General features: G+C 50.9%; 1 protein-coding gene across 1 annotated transcript in view; it reads left to right on the plus strand.

Annotated features, from left to right (window-relative positions):
* The window catches only part of A2ML1 (alpha-2-macroglobulin like 1), a 59,660-nt gene that overhangs the window by 35,427 nt on the left and 1,231 nt on the right, over window positions 1-23,002 (plus strand). Inside the window, exons 25-35 of the mRNA XM_056134680.1 lie at window positions 574-655; window positions 2,568-2,724; window positions 4,045-4,119; window positions 5,050-5,212; window positions 11,725-11,939; window positions 15,079-15,294; window positions 15,415-15,542; window positions 16,492-16,582; window positions 16,843-16,911; window positions 18,842-18,944; window positions 21,918-21,959. Coding sequence (XP_055990655.1) covers window positions 574-655; window positions 2,568-2,724; window positions 4,045-4,119; window positions 5,050-5,212; window positions 11,725-11,939; window positions 15,079-15,294; window positions 15,415-15,542; window positions 16,492-16,582; window positions 16,843-16,911; window positions 18,842-18,944; window positions 21,918-21,959 — 1,341 coding nt within the window. The remainder of the gene's footprint in view (window positions 1-573; window positions 656-2,567; window positions 2,725-4,044; window positions 4,120-5,049; window positions 5,213-11,724; window positions 11,940-15,078; window positions 15,295-15,414; window positions 15,543-16,491; window positions 16,583-16,842; window positions 16,912-18,841; window positions 18,945-21,917; window positions 21,960-23,002) is intronic.

The raw sequence follows: 23,002 nt of genomic DNA on the forward strand, positions 1-23,002 counted from the left end.
AGAAGAAAATGAGGCAGAAAGTGTGGGATCCGAGGGCTCACAACCTCTTGAACTAAGAGCCCCAACATCCTACAGTCAATATTTATTGCTTAGAACCAGGAATCATTAGAAGAACCTTTCGTCAGTTTCCTGTCTTAATCTATCCTGGCTAAGTTTGTACATATCCTGTGGCCTCAGTCTATCAAGACAAACATCTTTATAATGGGCTTATCTTCTGGGGAAGAGCAGAGGAGAGCGGTCCCAGTCCACATCGGTGTGGGTTTTCTGGATATGGGCTTCTTGGGATCTGCCCGTTCCGCCTTCCTCCTCATGCTCTCGTGACCCTCCGGTTACCTGCAGCCTTCCGAGGGCCTGTGGCAGTGTGTTAGGATACAGGGGGGTGGGGAGGCAGCTCACAGGAATGGAGTGCAGGCAGGGGGTCCTGGGCTCCATCCCCCCAGCAGGACCTATTCCTGCCCCGCCCCCCAAAAGAAAAGGGTGAGAGCTCCTGATGGGTCCATATCTGGGAAAGCCTCAGGGTATGTTTGGAAACTCACCCGGATCTAAAAGCTAAAATCACTTCCTGTGTCACAGGGTACCAGCAGGAACTTCTCTACAAACACAGCAACGGCTCTTACAGCGCTTTCGGGGAGCAGGATGGAGACGGAAACACCTGGTACTGTGGGCCCGGGAGCACTGCACCCCAAGCTCCAGGGACCTGCCCCCACTCCCCTCCTCCACTCCTCCTTTTATATGTCACTGTCACTGTCCTGTCACTGCCGTCCCGTTGTTCATCGATTTTCTCGAGCAGGCCAGTAACGTCTCCAGTGTGAGACTTTTGTGTGTTTGGCATATCAAATACATCACGGGGAGCTTGCCAGGCTTTGCCCTGTGGGCGAGATACTCTCGGCAGCTTGCTGGGCTCTCCGAGAGGGGCGGAGGAATCGAACTCGGGTCAGCCATGTTGGCTGCATGCAAGGCAAACGCCCTACCGCTGTGCTATCGCTCCAGCCCTCTCCATATATATATATATATATATATATATATATATATATATATTTAGTTGAATCACTGTGAGATACAGTTACAAAGCTTTCATGTTTGAGTTTCAGTCATACAATGATCACTCACCCATCCCTCCACCAGTGCACCCCTTCCACCACCAAGGTACCCAATATTATTCCCCCATTCCCCCTTTCTCCCGCCTCTATGGCAGACAATCTCCCCCATACTCTCTTTTGTATTGCTTGTTATGAGTAGCATAGGACGTAGTGCAGTCTGGAATTCTAAAATTTTAGATAATTAGGGTCCGGAGAAATCTCTGCAGAGAGCTGCTTGGTTCTGAGATGCCTTTGTGTGTCTGGCTCATGGCTATTAAGAAACTTAAGTAGCAGTTGCAGGCAGTCTGTAGGCGGGACCTCCAGGGTCCCATGGAGATGAGGGGATGAGAAGGATTGGCCCATCCCCTATCCCTTGAGGCCTGGACTTTGCCGTCACTGAACCCATGTACCTGCTCTCCTCACTGGGTTCTGAAAGTTGGCAGCTGCTAGGGTTCTTCAGGGGCAGGTGGAGGGATGACGCCTGCCCCCGTCTGAGGCCCCCAGTGAAGTCGGCCTGGCTTAAAGTCCAGAGGCATCTCTGCAGTGAGTGAGCTGCTAGGTTCAGAGATTCTTTTGTGTGTTTCTCTTTGAGATATATATATATATATATATATATATATATATTTATTTATTTTTAGGTCACACCTGGCAATGCATAGGGGTTCCTCCTGGCTCTGCACTCAGGAATTACCCCTGGCGGTGCTCAGGGGACCCTATGGGATGCTGGGAATCGAACCCAGGTTGACCGAGTGCAAGGCAAACGCCCTACCCACTGTGCTGTTGCTCCAGCCCCCACTTTGATATATTTTTTGATTTTAGATTGCTTAATTGCATTGAGCACCCTGGGATTGTTCTTCTGGATAGTTTCCTGCCTATCATGTTCCCCGCCCCCGCCCCATCCCTCCACCCCTGTTCATTTCCGGGTCCTCTCCCACCCCACTCTCCTGCCCCCATTCCTGTTATCAGGGGGAAGGGGCAGGTTGGGCCATACTGGCCGTACTAGGGGCTACTCCTGGCTCTGTGTGTGCTTGGAGGTTGCTCCCGGGAGTGCTCAGGAGACCATGCGGTCCCAGGGATTCCATCCGGGCCCCTCGCATGTGAAGTGTCTACTCAGCACTTTGACTTCTCACTGTGGCGCCCCGTTTCTTTATTGTACCTCGTCCCCTGCCTCCTTCATGCCATCTCTGCGCCCTTCTCCCTGCCTTCGAGCCTCCCTGATCCTTGTCCCCATGTGCCTCCTCTCCCGGGAACCAGTCACCTGAATAAACTCATTCCGCTCTGGGGGCTGGAGTGATAGCACAGCGGGTAGGGCGTTTGCCTTGCACGCGGTTGACCCGGGTTCGATTCCCAGCATCCCACATGGTCCCCCGAGCACCATCAGGAGTCATTCCTGAGTGCATGAGCTGGAACTAACCCCTGTGCATTGCTGGGTGTGACTCAAAAAGCAAAAAAAAATAACCAAACTCATTCTGCTCTATGTTCCCGTAGGCTCACCGCCTTCGTCACCAAGTGCTTCGGCCAAGCTCAGAAATTCATCTTCATCGATGACAAGAACATCCAGGAGGCTCTCAAGTGGATGGCGGGCAACCAGCTCCCCAGTGGTTGTTTCACCAACGTGGGGAAGCTGCTTCACACAGCGATGAAGGTGCGGCTGCGTTGGGCCAGCCCAGGTCCTTGTGCTCGGCGGGTCAGCGGGACACTGGATATCGGCTAGCCGCAAGGCTCAGCCCTGCTTTTCTTTATTGATTTTGGGTCACACCCGGCAGTGCTCAGGGATCACTCCTGGTGGTGCTCAGGGAACTATATGGGATGCTGGGGATCAGGTCAGGCATGTTCAAGGCAAGTGCCCTGCCCGCTGTGCTATCACTCTGGCCCCACAGTTCTCCTCTCTAAAAAAATTATTATTATTATTATTTTTTTTTGCTTTTTGGGTCACACCTGGCGATGCTCAGGGGCTCCTCCTGGCTCTGCACTCAGGAATTGCTCCTGGCAGTGCTCAGGGGACCCTATGGGATGCTGGAAATTGAACCTGGGTCAGCCACATGCCAGGCAACCGCCCTCTCCACTGTACTATCACTGCAGCCCCTTAAAAAAAAAAGAGTTATCCTTAAAAAAAAAAATCTTTGTGCTACACCCAGTGGTGCTCAGGGCTTACTCCTGGTTCTGTGCTCAGGGGTGGCTCCTGGCAGTGCTAGGGGGATCTTACGGGGGTGGGTGCTGGGGACCAAATCCAGGTCAGCCACGTGTGCAAGACAAACGTCCTACCCACTGTCCCGTTGCTCCGGCCCCTCAGCCCTGTTTCTGCATAGCCCAGGCGTGATGCTAAGTCTACCTCAGCCCCCAGCTCCCACAGTGTCTGCTAAACCAGCATCTGATCTAGAACTTTGTTCTGCACGTGGCTTCCCAGCTCAGCAGCCTCAGTCTCCCCCGAAGAACTGATTGGGATTGCAAATTCCAACAGAACCCCCACAAACCTGCTTTTTTTTTTTTTTACTTTTTGGGTCACACCCAGCAATGCACAGGGGTTACTCCTGGCTCTGCACTCAGGAGTTACTCCTGGCGGTGCTTGGGGGACCCTACGGGATGCTGGGAATTGAACCCGGCTCGGCCGCATGCAAAGCTAACACCCTACCCACTGTACTGTCAGTCCAGTCCCCAAACCTGCTCTTCAAAGAAAAACAAAGCCATTTGTGCGTTTGTGGGGCTGACTGTTTGGATTCGGTAGGGGAGAGTTCCTGAGAAATGCTCTGGGGAACGGGTGGGGTTGAGGGAGCATCGGTGGACCTGTGTGTCCAGTGCTGGTGGTACTGAGTGGCTCTGCAGTGCTGGGACCCAACCCGGGGCCTGGCGCCTGCCAAGAACCCACTCCAGCACCTCCGGCTGTTCTGTGGCCCTCACACAGAGCCACTGTGTGTGGCGTGGCCGAGGCTGCCTGGTCTGCATGTCCCCGCTCTCTGTCCCTTAGGGCGGCGTGGACGATGAGGTCTCCTTGACGGCCTACATCACGGCGGCTTTGCTGGAGATGGGCAGGAGTCCCCGGGTGAGTTCCCATCATTCTCCTCCTCTCTCGTGGCTCTTCCTGGAACCGTGTGGGCCCCTTTGTCTGCCTTTTATCACTTTTGCGGGGCGGGGAGGTCTTTGGGTCACATCCGGGGATGTTTAGGAAGGACATCCAAGCTCTGCACTCAGGAATCACTCCTGACGGTACTCGAGGAACCATATGGGATGCCGGGGATCGAACCTGGGTAGGCCACATGCAAGGCAAACGCCCTACCCACTGTGCTCTCGCTCCGGTCCCCCATTGGGGGTTACTCCTGACCTCTAGCAGTGCTTGTGGGTTGCTCCTGACACTGCTGGAGGACTATTCAGTGCCCGGGATAGTCAGGCCTCCTGCCTGCAAAGTCTGCCCTCAAGCCCTTTACACTGCCACCCGGGCCCCTGTTCTGCTGTTCCCGTATGTAGCACTGTAGCACTGTCCTCCTGTTGTTCATCGATTTGCTCGGGCGGGCACCAGTAACATCTCCCTTGTGAGACTTGTTGTTATTGTTTTTGGCGTATCGAATATGCCATGGGGTGCTTGCCAGGCTTTGTCGTGCGGGCGAGATACTCTCGGTAGCTTGCCGGGCTCTCCGAGAGGGGTGGAGGAATCGAACCGGGGTCAGCCACGTGCAAGGCAAACGCCCTACCCGCTGTGCTATCGCTCCGCCTATTCCCGTGTGTATTTTTATTTACGTGGGAGAGCGTGAGGGATTGGGTCACACCCAGCCATCTTGGGGGGCGGGGGGGTTTCTCCTGGGGTTGCTCAGGGATCATGCGGGACCAGGGACTAAACTCCGGTCTCCTGCACGCCACGTCTGCCCTCGGTTCTCTGAGCCCCTGCTCCCTGGCCCGCTTCTGCCTTTGACCCTCAAGAACGCCCCGAATGACCTGCTCTGGCACAGGGAGTCCAGCCCCTCCCTTCCCGTTTCAGGATCCGATGGTGGCTCAGGGCTTGAAGTGCCTCCGAAACTCCGCGGCCTCGGCCAGCTCCCAGTACACGCAGGCCCTCCTGGCATACACGTTCTCTCTGGCGGGGGACATGGAGCTCAGAAGCGCGTGTCTGGAAAAGTTAGACCAGCAGGCCATCGTGTCAGGTACGTGGGCCCCAGGTTTGGTCCCTCATGCCTCCACGGCCAGCCTTTGGCTCCATCAGAGGACTTGCCCGAAAATCACTGACTTTTGTGCCAAAGCCCCGATGAGTCTTCTAAGGCTTTGGATAGTGGTATAGAGCCGAGCAGGCCGGGGCTTTCAGCTCAGGGTGGAATGCCAGCCTTGCCTGGGAGAGGGCCTGGGTGCCATCCCCAGCACACACACACATACACACACACACACACACACACACACACACACACCCTGCAGCTGCAGATATATATAGTACAGGGGATAAGGCATACACACACACACACACACACATACACAAACACTTCTGCAGCTGCAGAGATAGCACAGGGAATAAGGTATATATACACACGCACGCACATACATATACACACACACATACACACACACATATACACACACACACATCCTGCAGCTGCAGAGATAGTACAGGGAATAAAGTATACACACACACATACATACATACATACATACATACATACACACACACACTGCAGCTACAGAGATAGTACAGGGAATAAGGTATATACACACACACACGCACATACATACACACACATATATACACACATACACCTGCAGCTGCAGAGATAATACAGGGGACAAGGTAAACACATACATGCACACACACACACACACACACACACACACCCTGCAGCTGCAGAGATAGTACAGGGGATAAGGCATACACACACACACACACACATATACAAAAACTTCTGCAGCTGCAGAGATAGTACAGGGAATAAGGTATACACACACATGGACATACATATGCACACACATGTACACACAGTTGCAGAGATAGTACAGAGGATAAGGTATACACACATACACATACACACATATACACATACACACACACTTGCAGCTGTGGAGATAGTATAGGGGATAAGGTACACACATACACACACATGCACACCTGCAGCTATAGAGATAGTACAGGCGATAAAGTATACATACGCACACATGTACACATACACACACACACACAGGGAACAAGGTGCTTGCCTTCTGTGTTTCCAGCCTGGGTTCGATCCCCAGCACTGCATATGGTCCCCCAAGAACCACTAGGAGTGATCCCTGAGCACAGAGCGAAGAGTGAGCCCTGAGCACCACCAGGCATGCCCTCAAATGACCACAACAAGCTGTCTCAGAGCAGCGTTCTTACACCTGTCACACCTGTGGATGGCACCTGTCCTGCACACGGGTCCACGCGGTCAGCACCAAGGCACCAGCCCAGGGCTGTCAGCCTATCCACACCCGGGGACTGCCTACAGCCCGGGAGTTGAAGTCGGCTGTCCTAGAGTCCTGTGGTTTTGTGTGGTTTTGGTCTTTCTGTGTGGGGGGTAGTGCTTGGGACCACACAGAGGTGCACAGGGACTGCTCCTGGCTCTGAGCTCCGAAATGACCCCTGGCAGTACTCAGGGCTCTATGAGGGGATCCAACTGGGGTCAGCCGTGTGCAAGGCAAGTGCCTGACCTCCAGTGGGATCTCTGGCCTGTGTCCTGCAGTGTTAATGGGTTTCCTAATCTCTGTGTTCATCTTGTTCATCTTCACCTGCATTTCTCCTTGGATGTCTCATATTTTTTTTATACGCCTGCCACTGTGGGAGAGGGGTGGCTTACACGGCTCCGCTCAGGGCTCACTCCTGGCTCTGTTCTCAGGGCTCACTCCTGGCAGTGCTCGGCAAAACCATGTGGGTTGCCGGGGATCCAACCCCAGGCAACTGCACGCAAGGCAAGTGCCCTATCCCCAGTACTATGTCTCTGGCCCTCATTTTTTTCCTTCTCAAAATATTAAGCCATGGGGCTGGAGCGATAGCACAGCAGGTAGGGCATTTGCCTTGCACGCAGCCAACATGGCCAACCCAGGTTCGATTCCCAGCATCCCATATGGTCCCCCGAGCACCGCCAGGAGTAATTCCTGAGTGCATGAGTCAGGAGTAACCCCTGAGCATCGCTGGGTGTGACCCAAAAAGCGAAAAAAAAAATAAAGTGAAACATTGTTATCACTTAACTTAATCACTTAACTTCCCGTTAGTCGTCGATTTGCTCGAGCGGGCGCCAGTAACGTCTCCATTTGTCCCTGTCGCGTGCTAGTGTAGCCCAATGGCATCTCTTCCCTCCGGGAACATGGAGGGCCTCAAACCGATCGTTCATGACCTTGACAAAGAAGTCTGACCATCTGGTAGGTGGGCGGCCACGCGGTCTCTTGACATCCCGTGGAATCCAATCAGTAACAGCTCTAGTCCAACGGTCGTCTTTAAATCTCATTACGTGACCAGCCCATCTGATTTTCGACACCTTGGCAAATGAGACAGCGTCCCTGATCCTTGATCGTCGACGGATGTCAGAACTCCGGATTCGTTCTCTCATTTGAGTGAAACGTGATATTCCAAGAATAGCTCTTTCTATTCTTCTTTGGGAGACCTGAATGGCGTTCTCATCTTGTTTGCGTAGGGCCCAGGTCTCTGAGGCATATGTTAATGCAGGAAGAACAGTGGAATCAAAGAGATGTGCCCGGAGCCGGAGGTTCTTCGTCCTCTTAGCTATTTCTTCGACGTTCTTGAAGGTGTTCCAAGCCGCTCTCTTCCTCCTGCGCAGCTCGGGTGCCAGGTCATTTGTCATGTTGACCTCTCGACCTAGGTACACATAGCTGTTGCATTCGGAGATGGTCGTTCCATTGAGAGCGAATGGGGCGTCAGGAACAAGGCTGTTTCTCATAAACATTGTCTTCGTAAGATTCAGCTGTAGTCCTACCTTTCCACACTCACGGTCAAAGTCGGCCAGCATTTGTGCCGCTTGGCTGATGTTTGGTGTTATTAAAACAATGTCATCAGCAAAGCGGAGGTGGTGTAGTTGCCGACCATCTATCTTCACTCCCATTCCTTCCCATTCCAGTCGTCGCATGATGTTCTCGAGGGTGGCACTGAAGAGTTTTGGTGAAATGGTATCACCCTGCCGCACCCCTCTCTTGACATCAACGATCACTTCTTTGTAGAATGGTGAGATCCTGGTAGTGAATCCGCAATACAGCTCACGGAGGATCCTGATGTATTGGGCTTGAATGCCCTGATTGGCTAGGGCTTCAATGACCGCTTCCGTCTCAACAGAATCAAAGGCCTTCTTTAAATCAATGAACGTTAAGCAGAGCGGCATCTTGAACTCCCGAGAAACCTCAATGAGTTTGGTTATCGTGTGGATATGGTCGATGGTGCTGAATCCTTTGCGGAACCCTGCTTGCTCACATGGTTGTCCTTCATCTAGTGTTCTGCCAATCCTATTCAGGATGACTCGAGTGAACAACTTGTAGATGACAGACAATAGGCAGATCGGGCGATAGTTGCCAATGTCATGGATGTCTCCCTTCTTGAACAGTAGTACGGTCCTGCTGGTTTTCCATTGAGATGGAACCTTGCATTCAGACAGGTAGCGAGTGAAGAGCCGAGCCAGTGTATTGATGAGTACTGACGGCAGGTTCTTCAGGTGTTCAGGTCTGACTTTGTCTGGGCCGGGTGCTGTTTGCTTCTTTACTGACGAAATGGCGTGTCGGATTTCGGAAGGGAGAACGTTGGGAACGACATACCCATCCTGTGGAATTTGGTATGTCGGCAAGTGGACATGGCTATCGAAGAGATTTGAGTAGAAGTCATGGATAATCTTCTCCATTGCCGTTCTGGAGGATGTGATGGATCCATCAGGACGTCGGAGGGCAGTCATCTTGGTCTTATAGTTGGCGAAGGACAGGCGGGCGTTACGAATACTTTTCCCAGCTTCTGCCGCATCTACTAGTACTTCTGCTCTTCTCTCTTTGAGGTCTTCCTTGATCGCATCTCTGCACTGCTTTGCAAGCTCGGACGTTAGCTTGCGGTTGCCTGAGGCATGCGCCAAACCACGCTGGCGAATTAGCTCAAGAGTTTTCGAAGATAGGCGACTTTTTGTGGCTATCTCTCTCTTGGCGTTCCTTGCACATTCATGGAGGTGCTGAACCAGTCGATCGTATTCCTCGTCAATGTTGTCAACAATGGCATCTTCCCATGTTGCCGCAATAGTAGCAAAGAGTTCCCAGTTGGTGGTCGTTCTGGGAGTTCTCTTTTTGAACTTTGCAGCCCTTTCTCCCCGCTCTGTGAAGTAGAATTTTGCACGAAGGAGACGGTGGTCCGATCCCGTTCGAAATTTTGGGACAACAGCGACATCAGTCAGGCAAAACCGTCGATTGAATATGATGTGGTCTATTTCGTTGTGGAATCGTCCACCGGGAGACTCCCATGTCCATCGTTTAGATTCTGCCTTCTGGAACTGTGAGTTACCATGAATGGTCTTGGTCGACATGATGAACTCAGACAGTCTCTCACCCTGTTCGTTCCATTCTAGGCCATGGGTTCCGATGTGAAGTTCTTCAGCTGATCTTCTCGGTCCTATCTTGGCATTAAAATCACCCACAATGATCTTGTAGAAGGTGTGGTCTTCTTTATAGAATTTCTCTAGCTCCATGTAGAACTTCTCGATTTCTCTTTCATCATAATGAGATGTTGGTGCGTAGACAACGAAGATAGAAACTGCAGGCAGTGAGCCACATCTATTCAAATGTAAACGTCCGATTCGGGTTGTTAGGCATTCGAATGAATCAATGCTCTTGGCCAAGTTTGTGTTGATAAGGACACCGACGCCTCCAACACCTCTTTTATCGCATGTTCCGAGGAACAATTCTTCTCCAGTGTCGAAAACGGCATGGTGAGATTCGTGCCTTCTTGTCTCGGTCAGACCAATGATGTCGTACTTGATCATTCGCGCTTGTACCATCAGGTCCTCGATGGATGCATCTGATGCTAGCGTACGTGCATTGAAAGTACAGACGATCATTTTTGTCTTCCTTCGTTGTGGCAGCCTAGGTCGGCCTTGAGATTTTGTCGGCCTCTCCTTTCTCATCCTTCTCAGTGCTGCCATGTCGGTGAAGCCTTCAGGGTCAGGTGAATGAGACCAGTTGTAGTTACTGGTTTTGGCATATCGAATACACAGCGGATAGCTTGCCAGGGATCGAATTGTGCACAGGAGACCCACCCTACCCAGATAAATACCCCACTGGCAGACTTCCACTCTCGACACTACTTCCACTACCCAGCCGTCGCCACACTCCAGGACGCTTTCCGGACCCGCGCGGCCGCAAGCGGCCGCGCGACACATCATAAGACACTAAATACCCGTCTTCTGGAATTGTCGTACCATATTTGATAGGGTTCAAATATGGTAACACCTACAAGGGTGATTAGAGGTCACCCCAAAAGCCTCTATACCTCTCGGAAAGACTGGCAAGCTACCGAGAGTATTCCGCCCGCACGGAAGAGCCTGGCAAGCTATCCGCTGTGTATTCGATATTCGATATGCCAAACATTGTTATAAAGAAAATTTATTAAAAAAAAATTAAGCCATTGATTATGAAAACGTCAATGCTGAAAATTGCTAGAATTCAGTAAGCCACGAGGAAAAAAGTCATGCCCCCAAACACATGAGGAAGATTCTACTTATCTCATCCACTTTTATTATTATTATTATTATTATTATCATCATCATCATCGTCATCATCATCATCGTCATCGTCATCGTCATCATTAATATTATATTTGGGTTTTTGGGTCACACCCTGCTATGCACAGGGGTTACTCCTGGCTCTACACTCAGAAATTACTCCTGGCGATGCTTGGGGGACCATATGGGATGCTGGGGATTGAATCCAGGTCAGCTGAATGCAAGGCAAACGCCCTACCCGCTGTCCTATTGCTCCAGCCCCTCCATCCTGTTTAGAATCCATACATGAACACAGGTGGTTATCACATAATTACTAGAGACATGTAGCAATGCTCCTAACATGACTTTGGGGAATTATCTGTGGGGTGTATAAACACATGCACCCACAGACACATATCCTCAATCTTGGTAGTTAGTAGGCCTGAAGATAACTGAGAAATACATTTTTATTTTATTTTATTTTTGCTTTTTGGGTCACACCCAGCGATGCACAGTGGTTACTCCTGGCTCTGCACTCAGGAATTACTCCTGGAGGTCCTTGGGGGTCCCTATGGGATGCTGGGAATTGCACCCCGGTCGGCCACATGCAAGGCAAACGCCCTACCCTCTATGCTGTCACTCCAGCCCCGAGAAATACGATTTTTTGTTTTGTTTTTATTTTTGCTTTTTGGGTCACACCCGGCGATGCACAGGGGCTACTCCTGGCTCTGCGCTCAGGAATTACCCCTGGCGGTGCGCAGGGGACCATATGGGATGCTGGGAATTGAACCCAGGTTGGTTGGCTGTGTGCAAGGCAAACGCCCTCCCCGTTCTGCTATTGCTCCTGCCCTGAGAAATACGTTTTTCTATCTTATGATGGGTGTTGGGTGATATTTGCTCAGCTGTAAGATGCAGCACTTACCATGCAGCCATGGAAGTCATTTCTTCCCAAGACCGTCCTTGCATGTCCCTTCCCATAGGAGAGTCCATTCACTGGAGCCAGACACCCACTCGGGCCTCAGACGCCAGTCCGTGGTCCCAGCCAGAGGCCGTGGATGTGGAACTTACCGCGTACGTACTGCTGGCCTGGCTGAGCAAACCCAGACTGACTCCCAAGGACATCGCCAGGGCCACTGGCATTGTAGCCTGGCTGGCCAAGCAGCGCAACGCCTATGGTGGCTTCGCGTCCACGCAGGTAAGTGACCACTCTCCTAGCTGCCCCTTTTCACATGGGCTTCAGTATAAAAGAAAGAAGAACCTGGAGTGAAGCCATAGCACAGCGGGTCGGGAGTTTGCCTTACATGTAGCCAACCCAGGTTTGATCCCTGGCATCCCATCTGGTCCCCCGAGCACCACCAAGTGTGATTTTTGAGTGCAGAAATTAAGAATTAAGGGAGTAACCCTTGAGTATTACCGAGTTTTACCCAAAATGACAAAGCACTGTAGCACTGTCTTCCCGTTGTTCATCGATTTGCTCAAGCGTGCACCAGTAACGTCACCATGGTGAGACTTGTTGTTACTATTTTAGGCATATCAATTATGCCATAGGTAACTTGCCAGGCTCTGCCATATGGGCGGGATACTCTCGTTAGCTTGCCGGGCTCTCTTAGAGGGATGGAGGAATCGAACTGGGTTGGCTGCGTCCAAGGCAAACGTCCTGCCTGCTGTGCTATTGCTCTAGCCCTCTTTAGTAAGTTATAATTAACTTTTAGTAAGTTATAATTATTGCTAACTGTTAGTAAGTTATAATTAATAAAATGACAAGGATAAAATAAAATAATTAAAATTCAAAAAATAATAAAGGTGGTCATGACTTAATTAGAATTTTCAAAAAAAAATATGATTCGGGGGCTGGATCGATAGCACAGTGTGTAGGGCGTTTGCTTTGCACGCATCCCACCTGGGTTCGATTCCCAGGATCCCATAGGGTCCCCAAGTACCGCCAGGAGTAATTGCTGAGTGCAGAGCCCTGTGCATCGCCGGGTATGACCCAAAAAGCGAAGAAAAAAAAAAAAAGATTCTGGTATTCTGCTTTCTTCATTCAGGAAGATTTTTGGCAAAGACCAGGGAAGATTCTCTCCCGGTTCAGCTCCATCATTCCAAGAAAGGGCATTTAAGAAAGGGCAGAGGAAATGAGCGGACACGGAGTTCCTGGTGACAGATACTCTCCAGAGTTATACACTAGCGAAATCCTGGGCAATTACAGGAAGCTCTAGGTCTTGTCACGGGTTTGTCCACTGCAAGGGAGGGAGGGGCCGTGCCTTGGATTGTTTCCACATGTTCACGAAATAAAGACTTCCTCGGGAGGCTGGAGCGATAGCACAGTGGGAAGGGCATTTGCCTTGCATGCGGCCGACCCGGGTTCGATCCCCAGCATCCCATAGGGTCCCCTGAGCACCACCAGGGGTAATTCCTGAGTGCAGAGCCAGGAATAACCCCTGTACATTTCTGGATGTGACCCCAGAAGAAAAAGAAAAGACTTCCTTGGCTCTGGTGTTCAGAGAGCAGACAGCCAATTTGAGTGCAGAGCCAGGAATAACCCCTGTACATTTCTGGATGTGAACCCAGAAGAAAAAAAAAAAAAAGACTTCCTTGGCTCTGGTGTTCAGAGAGCAGACAGCCAATTTGACCTGCAAAGGCTATTTGTTGTTGTTTTGAGGGGGTGGGTTTGGGGCCACACCCAATGTTGCTCAGGGCTTACTCCTGGCTCTGCACTCGGGGATCACTCCTGGTGAGGCTCAGGGGACTAAGTAGGGTGCCAGAGATGGAATCCAGGCTGGGTGCATGTAAGGCAAGTGTCTTATTTGCTGTATTATCTCTCTGACCCAGACCTGCGAGGCTTCTACTGTTCTCTTCTTCAATAATGAAACCACAGGCCCCAGGAGAGAACACAAGGAAAGGACTTCACATGTCAGAACCCTGGCACCATCGAGTTGATCCCTTGAACAACTCAAGGAGCAACCTCTGGGCCAGAGCAATAGTACAGTGGGGAGGGCATTTGCTTTGCGTGTGGCTAACCCGGGTTCTATTCCCAGCATCCCATATGGTCCCCCAAGCACTGCAAGGTGAAATTCCTGAGTGCAGAGCCAGGAGTATCCCCTGAGCATTGCTGGGTGTGACAAAAAATTAAGAGAGAGAGAGAGAGAGAGAGAGAGAGAGGGGGAGAGAGAGAGAGAGAGAGAGAGAGAGAGAGAGAGAGAGAGAGAGAGAGAGAGAGAGAGAGAGAGAGAGCAACCTCTGAGCACAGGACCAGGAGTAGCCCCTGAGCACTTTGGAGGAAAAAAAAATTCAAAGAACCACCGTTCCAAGGAATCCAAAGAATGTCATTGTCACTGTCACTGTCCTCCTGTTGTTCATCGATTTGCTCAAGCAGGCCCAGTAACATCTCCATTGTGAGAATTGTTGTTACTGTGTTTGTATTTGGCATATCAAATACGACACAGGTAGCTTGCCAGGCTTTGCCGTGCTGGTGAGGTACTCTCGGTAGCTTGCCGGGCTCTTTGAGAGGGGTGGAGGAATCAAACTCGGGTCGGCCAGGTCGGTTTGCAAGGTAAATGCCCTATCCGCTGTGCTATGGCTCCAGTCCACTATTCCATGTATATGAAATAATCTAGTTATGTACACATAGTAATATACGGTACATATCATATAGACAATACCTATAATATATAGGCACATTATATATTCATAATATAATTCACTTATCCACTTGTATGATAGTTTTTTATACTCTAATCTGTGATGTTAATTTAGTGACTCACAGAATGTTCCAGAAAGACTTAATGGTGATTGGGGACCAGAGCGATAGCAAAGCGGGTAGGGCGTTTGCCTTGCACGCGACCAACCCAGGTTCGATCCCTGGCATCCCATATGGTCCCCCAAGCACCACCAGGAGTAATTCCTGAATGCAAAGCCAGGAGTAACCCCTGAGCACTGCTGGGTGTGACCCCCCCTCCAAAAAAAAAGACTTAATGGCTGTTGTCCAGACAAATCAGGCCTTAGAATCCCTTCTTCAGTACGGGCAAGAAGGATCTGACATATTTAGTTGTTAGGGATTTTTGGTTTGTTTGGGGGCCACACCGGGAGTGCTCAGGGCTTACTCCTCTCTGAACTCAGCAGTAACTCCTGGTAGGGCTCAGGGGATCCTCTGGGCTGCCTGGGATGGAGCCCGGGTCAACAGCCTGCAAGGGAGACGACCTCCTCACCGTGCCATCCATGGGCTGGATCTGAGTGAGAAGAGGCCTCCCCAGGCTGCCTGACCTCCGGGAGAGGTGCGGGTTCTGTGGCCATTTGGGGTCAAATGCCTTGACTCACCCATGGCCGCTTCTCCCCAGGACACGGTGGTGGCCCTCCAGGCTCTTGCCAAATACGCCACCACTGCCTACGAGCCCTCGGAGGAGATCAGCGTGACCGTGAAGTCCACCGGGAGCTTCCAGCGGACTTTCAGCATCCAAGCGGTCAACCGGCTGGTCTCCCAGCAGGAGGCCCTGCCCACGGTCCCCGGAGTCTACACACTGGAGGCCACGGGCCGGGGCTGCGCCTACGTGCAGGTGGGCGGGGGCGGGGCGAGGCCGCCAGGCTACTCCTCTCCATCTGCAGGGAAAGGGGCTCGGATGGTCCAGCCTGGAATGCTTTTCCTGTGTCTGACGAGATCCGTTTCTTCCAACTAGACGGTGCTGAGATACAACATTTTTCCTCCCAAAAATGAGGAGACCTTCCGCCTGAGTGTGGACATGGGTGACGCGAGGTGTGGGCCGATGTCTTCCCCTCGCTCCTTGACACTCAATGTCCACGTCAGGTGAGGGCAATTGAGGCGGGGAGGGGGCTCCCGGGTCGCACAGGGGCTCTGCCAATGGCATGTACATATGTGAGCGTGTTCACGGACAAGTGCCTGTGCGTGCTGAATGTGAGTATATGTGTGTGCGTGCATTGTGTCCTTGTCTATCTGTGTGTGTGTGTCTGCCTGTGTGTGCCCTAGAGTGTGTGCATGTGTGTGCTTTTGCAGTCCTGAATGTGAGTGTATGTGTACTTGTATGTGTGTACATCTGTGTGTGCACTTGTGTATCTATGTCAGTGTGTTCCTGACTGTGTGTGTCTTTGAGTGTGTATATATGTACACATGTGTGTACTTGTGTCCGGGAGCGAATTAAATGTGTACATATACATGCCCTATGTATGTATGTGTACATGTGTGTGTCACTGAATGTGTTTATGCATCCAAGTGCATGTGTGGGTTGTTGAGAGTGTAGCATGTATGTGTGTGTGCCTGCAATGCACGTATGTGTATCTGTGTGTGTGCACACATGTATGTGTACATGTGTGTGCCCGCGGTGCACGTTTATGTATATGTGTGTTCACAAATGTACGTGTGTGCATTTGCATGCCTGCAGTGCATGTGTGCCTATCTGTGCGTGTGTCCATCTGCATGTGTGTGCACCTGCAGTTACATGTATGCCTACCTGTGCATGTGCACACATACATGTATATGTGCATGTGTGTGCTTTCAGTGCACATATATGTACATGCATGTGTGTGCTCAGTCCATGCATGTACATCTGTGTACACACGTGTACGTGTGTGCATGTGTGTGCCTGCAGTGCATGTGTACGTATCTGCATGTGTATCTATGCATGTGTGTGCATCTGCAGTTACACGTATGCCTATCTGTGCGTATGCACGCGTGCACGTGTTTGCCAAGGATGCAGAGAGTCGGGAGCTCACTCAGACTGGCTTCTCTGTGCTCGCAGTTATGTGGGCAGCCGGGGCTCCTCCAACATGGCCATCGTGGAGGTGAAGATGCTCTCGGGCTTCAGCCCTGCGGAGGGCGCCAAGCAGCTGGTAAGTGGCTTCTCTTTTTCTCACTGGATCTGCGCCACGGAGGTCAGTGACCTGGGCGGCTGGGCCTGTGCACCCCTCTCTCCTTTCCGTACCCCAAGGGCACCCCAGTCAGGGATCCACCAGGGACAGAGCTGGGAGTCTCTCTCCTTTCCTCTCCCTGGACGTCTCCTTGGCCATCAGAGATTGCAGAGACGACCCCAGGGGACAGGAAGCCTTGGGCTCTCAGTGTCCTCCCCTCCCCAACCCCGTTTCTTCTTCAGCTGCTCCAGCAACCCCTGGTGAAGAAGGTGGAGTCCAGCCCCGACACGCTGCATATCTACCTGGAGGAGGTGAGGGTCAGGAGCTGAGGCGGGGCGTGTTGGGGCACTTCTGTCACTTCTAGTTCTCACGCCCATGACTAAGGTCCCATGAGGAGGGGCCCTGGAGGCGACGAGTCCCCAATCATGCACTGAGTGATCCCTCCCTACTGGCACTCTACATCTTGTCATTAAGAAAGTTTTGAGGGTCTGGAGTGATAGCACAGCGAGTAGGGCATTTGCCTTGCACACGGCCAACCCGGGTTCAATTTCCAGCATCCCATATGGTCTCCTGAGCACTGCCAGGAGTGATTCCTGAGAGCAAAGCCAGGAGTAACCCCTGAGCATCGCCAGGTGGGACCCGAAAAGCAAAAAAAAAAAAGTTTTGAGGGTTTAGGGGCTAGAGTGACAGCACAGTAGGGAGGGTGTTTGCCTTGCATGTTGGCTGACCTGGGTTCAATCCATAGGGTCCCCTGAGCACCGCCAGGATTAAACCGTAAGCATTGCCGGGTGTGAGCCAAAAACAAATTTTTTTTTTAATTAGAGAAAAAAAGAGTTTGGAGATAGTACAGTGGGTAGAGTGTAAAAAAATAAATCAATTGATTTAAGAAAAATAAGTAATACTTTAAAAAAAATAGTTAAGAGATTGGGGCTGGACAGACAATACAGGGATTAAGGTGCTTGTCCTGCGTGCAGCCAACCTGGGTTTGATCTCCTTGAACCCTGCCAGGAGTGATCCCTGAGCACAGATCCAGGAGTAAGCCCAGGGCATAGTGGGTGTGGCCCCCCAAACCACAAATAAGTAAAAAGTTAGGAGGTTGGGGGAGGAAAGACAGGGGTTTGTTCTCTGCCTTGCAAGTAATTGACATCACCTGGTTCCCCTGAGTAGCTCCGGAGAACCCTGAACACCATCGGGTGGGTGCTCAAGCCCCCCAGGCCCTACATTGAACCTATAGCATGGTGGCTAAAAGTCTCTGGGAGGGAAGAGTACCCCAGGCCTCCTGACTACCTCTTGGGAGGCCTTTATCCTCCTAAAAAACAAAACAAAACAAACAAACAAACAAAAAAGTGTTGGGACTGAAGCAATAGCACAGCAGATAGGACCTTGCACACGGCTGACCTGGGTTCCATTCCCAGCATCCCATATGGCCACCTGAGCACCGCCAGGAGGAATTCCTGAGTGCAGACCCAGAAGTAACCCCTGAGCATTGTCAAGTGTGATAAAAAAAAAAAAACTCAGTGTTAATTTTTTGGACCACACAGGGCCAGGGTCAGGGGTTCAGGTGGTTATTCCTGACTCTGCTCTCAGGAATCACTCCTTCAGGGCTCAGGGGCCATCTGGGGTGCCCGAGATTGAATCTGGCCAAGTGTAGGCAAGTGCCCAGCCTGCAATATCATCTCCCCAGCCCCCAAGCAGTGACTTCTGACTCCCCAAGGCTGAAATGATTTCCTTTTTTCTTTGGGGCCAGAGTCCTCGCTGTGCTGTCACCCCAGCCCCTTCGAGGGTGGCTTCATTTTAGTCCTTCCATCATGTATTTTTTTTATTCATTTATTTTGCTTTTTGGGGGGGGTCACAACCAGCAATGCTCAGGGATTCCTCCTGGCTCTGCACTCAGGAATTACTCCTGGCGACCCTATGGGATGCTGGGGATTGAACCTGAGTCTTCCGACCGACTGACCGACCGATGGACCGACTGTGTGCAAGGCAACTTCCCTCCCTGTTGTGCTATTACTCAGGCCCCTTTTGTTTGTTTGCTTTTTTTTCTTATTTTTGGGGTCGCACCCGGTGATGCACAGGGGTTCCTCCTGGCTCTGCGCTCAGGAATCACTCCTGGCGGTGCTTGGGGGACCCTATGGGATGCCGGGGATCAAACTCGGGTCAGCTGTGTGCAAGGCAAACGCCCTCCCCGATGGGCTATCGCTCTGGCCCCTTTCCATCATGTTTAATCTGTCTTCCCCACAGCTCAGCCAGGAGCCGCAGACCTACTCAATCACCGTCCACCAAAGCGTGTTGGTCACCCACCTGAAACCAGCAGCCGCCAGCGTCTACGACTACTACCTCCCGGGTGAGCCGTTGCCCCAACGCGCCTGGCCAGGCCCGGCCTTCCCCCGGCTTCAGGTTGCCCCTTCCCACACCAAAGAGCACATGGTGGAACTATGTGATTGAGAGCACTCGGTCCAGTTGCAGGCCGCCTGAAAAGTCTTCTGCGTGAGCACTGGAGAGAGAGCTCACGAAGCCAAGTGCTGGCTTGGCATTCAGGAGACCCGGTTCAATCCCCGCCACCACATACATAGGCCCAGAGCCCTGAGTGGCACCAGAATCGACTCCTGAGCACAGAATTAGAAATAGACCCTGAGCATCACTGGGTGTGTCCCCCACTCAAAGAAAGTGAAAAAGGAAAGGAAGTCACAGTAAGTCACAGTCCTCCTGTTGTTCATCAATTTGCTCGAGCGGGTCCAGTAATGTCTCCATCATGAGACTTGTTGTTACTGTGTTTGGCATATTGAATACGTCACGGGTAGCTTGCCAGGCTCTGCCGTGCGGGCGAGATACTCTCAGAAGCTTACCGGGCTCTCGCTATCGCTTCAGCCCAAAAAGGAAAGGAAAGAAAATATTTTACACTTTTTTTTTCTTTTCTTTTTTATTGGGTCCTACCCAGCAATGCTCAGGAGTTACTCCTGGCTCTGCATTCAGGAATTACTCCTGACAGTGCTCAGGGGACCCTATGGGATGCTGAGGATTGAACCCGGGTTGACCTTCACCCTACCCATTATGCTATCTCTCCAGCCTCTGCAAACTGTTATTTTTTTTTTTGTTTTTTTTTCTTTTTTTACCTTTGGTGGGAGTAGGTATTAGGACCACACTCCATGGTACTCAGGGCTTACTCCTGACTCTGTGCTTAGACATTACTCCTGGTGGCAGTGCTCAAAGGACTGTGTGTGTTGTCAGGGATCAAACCCAGGTCAGCCCCTGGACTCCCTTTGGCCCCCTCAACCACGCTATTTTTTTTAAGTGAAGCAAGATAGATTTTATTGAACAAAACTTGCTTGAAAAGATGGGAGGGGGGAGAAAGAGGGGAAATATATGTTCAAGAGAGAGCATGGTTTGTCCAGAGTGGAAATAAGCAGGCAAAGACAGACAGAGAGACGAGTAAGTGAGACATGTGGTCGAGGAGAGCAGGGCCTGGAAGAGCAAATTGGCCAAACTATTCTAAAAAGATCTGCTGCCAGGCCGGAGCGATAGCACAGTGGGTAGGGTGTTTGCCTTGCATGCGGCTGACCCTAGTTCAATCCCCGGCATCCCATATGGTCTCCCAAGAACCGCCAGGAGTAATTCCTGAGTACAGAGCCAGGAGCATTGCCGGGTGTGACCCAAAAGGCAAAACAAAACAAAACAAAAACAAAATAAAATCTGCTGCCAGCTATCAGAAAAAGTGAGAAGTCATGAAATTTGCCTATAAATGGATGGACATGGAGAGTATCCTGCTGAGTGAAGTGAGTCAGAAGAAGAGGGACAGATATAGAATGACTGCGTCCATTTGAGGTATATAAAAATGTATATAGTAGAATAATAATACCCATGGCCAGGGAAAACAGGGGTTAGGAGGCTGGTCAATGGTTGGAACTAACCACAAGTGTGTGTGGGTCGGTAAGATAGAGAAGAGACCGCTATGGCAATAATAGCTGGGAATGATCACGCTGGACAAGATCTGAGGGTTGAAAGTAGGTAAAGGGATATTCTTGATAACCTTTCAGTATCAATATTGTGAACCATAATGCCCAAACGGAGGGAGGGGGAGAGAAGAAGGAGGAGGAGGAGGAGGAGGAGGAGGAGGAGGAGGAGGGAGAAGAAGAAGAAGAAGAAGAAGAAGAAGAAGAAGAAGAAGAAGAAGAAGAAGAAGAAGAAGAAGAAGAAGGAGGAGGAGGAGGAGGAGGAGGAGGAGGAGGAGGAGGAGGAGGAGGAGGAGGAAGAGGAGGAGGAGGAGGAGGAGGAGGAGAGGAAGAAGGAGGAGAGGAAGAGGAAGAAGAAGACGAAGGAGAGGAAGAGGAAGAAGAAGACGAAGACGAAGAAGAAGAAGAAAAAGAAGAAGAGAAGAGGAAGAAGAAGATGAAGACGAAGACGAAGAAGAGAAGAAGAAAAGAAGACGAGAAGAAGAAGAGGAAGAGGAAGAAGAAAACGAAGACGAAGAAGAAGAAGAAGAAGAAGAAGAAGAGAAAGAAGAAGAGAAGAAGAGGAAGAGGAAGAAGAGGACGAAGAAGAAGAAGAGAAAGAAGAAGAGAAGAAGAGAAGAAGAAGAAGAGGAAGAGGAAGAAGAAAATGAAGACGAAGAAGAGAAAGAAGAAGAGAAGAAGAAGAAGAAGAAGAAGAAGAAGAGAAAGAAGAGAAGAAGAGGAAGAGGAAGAGGAAGAGGAAGGGGAAGGAGGAGGAGGAGAAGGAGGAGGAGGAGGAGGACAGACAGGAGGGTCATGGGAGGGAACCTGGGGACACTGCTGCTGGGAAATGCACACTGGTGGAGGGATGGAGGGATGGGTGTTGGAACACCGTATGTCTGAAACCTAATCAGGAATAGCTTTGTAAGGGTCACAGTGATTCAATAATAAAAAAGAAAAGTTAAAAATAAAATAAAATCTGCTGCCGGTCCTGAGAGCCAGTGCAGAGGGCTTGAGACATACCTGCCAGACACAAGGCAATCCCCACACCCCTCTCCCGACCACCTTCCTCTAATTCTTTTTTTTTTCTTTTTGGGTCATACCTGGCAATGCTCAGGGGTTGCTCCTGGTTCTGCACTCAGGAATTACCCCTGGCGGTGCTCAGGGGACCCTATGGGATGCGGGGGATTAAACCCGAGTTGGCCACATGCAAGGCAAACGCCCTCCCCGCTGTGCTATGGCTCCGACCCCTCTTCCTGTAATTCTGACTGTGCGGTGGTGACCTACAGGCAGCGTGTGAAAGGGGCAGAGTGGCTGTGGCTTTAGGACTGTCCCCTCCCTCTAGGCAGAGCCTGCCCTCTAACGCTATATGTCGTTTCCTTCCGCAGATGAACACGCAACTGTTCTGTACTCTGACCCCTGTGAGCAAAGTAAGCCCAGACTGAATGGTGGTGTTGGGGGGGGGGGGTTAATTTTTCTGGAGGGAGGGCAGGAAGCAGTTGTGGTTGTATTTAGGGGAACTACTGCTGAGTTATTATTGCTACTGTCTTGTGGAAGGTATTTTTGTTTTGTTTTGTTTTGCTTTTTTTTTTTTTGTTTTTGGATAGAAAGTTGAACTTTTAGGAGTTGAAGCAATAGCGCAGTGGGTAGGGCGTCTTCCTTGCACGTGGCTGACCTGGGTTCGATCCCCAACATTCCATATAGTCCCCTGAGCACCACCAGGAGTAATTCCTGAGTGCAGAGCCAGAAGTAATCCCTGAGCATTGCCAGGTGTGACCCAAAAACAAAAACAAAAGCAAAAAAAAAAAAAAAAACCTGAACTTTTAGGTCTGCAGCAATAGTCCAGCAAGGAAGGTGTTTGCCTTGCACACGGCTGACCAGGTCTCAATCCCTGGCATCCCATAGAGTCCCCCAAGCACCACCAGTAATTTTTGAGTGCAGAGCCAGGAGTAACCCCTGTGCATTGCTGCTGTGGCCTAAAAATCCTCCAAAATAAAAATAAAGAAAAAAGCAAATGTCTCCATGACCTGCTACCTGCTCTGGTCTTTACACCACAACCAGAGGTTCTCAGGGCCTGCTCCCAGCTTGGTGCTCTGGGGTCGGTCCCAGGGATGCTCATGGGACCCAGGGATGCTCAGGGGACCGGGTCCTGCTGAGGGTTAAACCCAGCCCACCTGCAGACCACACATGGGCCAGGCCAGGCCGCCAGCCTGGCCTGAACTTTTTAAGAAGACTAGCGGTCTTGCTCAAAGGGATTTGATATGACGGTTGGAACCACACCTGGTGCTGTTCATTCTTCATATCCTCTTTATGCTTTGACTCGGAGTACTCTTGGCTGTGCTCAGGGGGCCAGGGTGGTGCCAAGAATCAAATCTGGGTCTCCGACATGCAAAGCCTGTGTTCCTGTTCATTGGACTATCTCTCTGACCCTCTATGTGATTTTAAAAAATTATATATAACATATGTATATATA

The sequence above is a fragment of the Sorex fumeus genome, unplaced genomic scaffold (genome assembly GCF_029834395.1).
Source record: "Sorex fumeus unplaced genomic scaffold, SorFum_2.1 ptg000101l, whole genome shotgun sequence".
NCBI classification, from domain to species: domain Eukaryota; kingdom Metazoa; phylum Chordata; class Mammalia; order Eulipotyphla; family Soricidae; genus Sorex; species Sorex fumeus.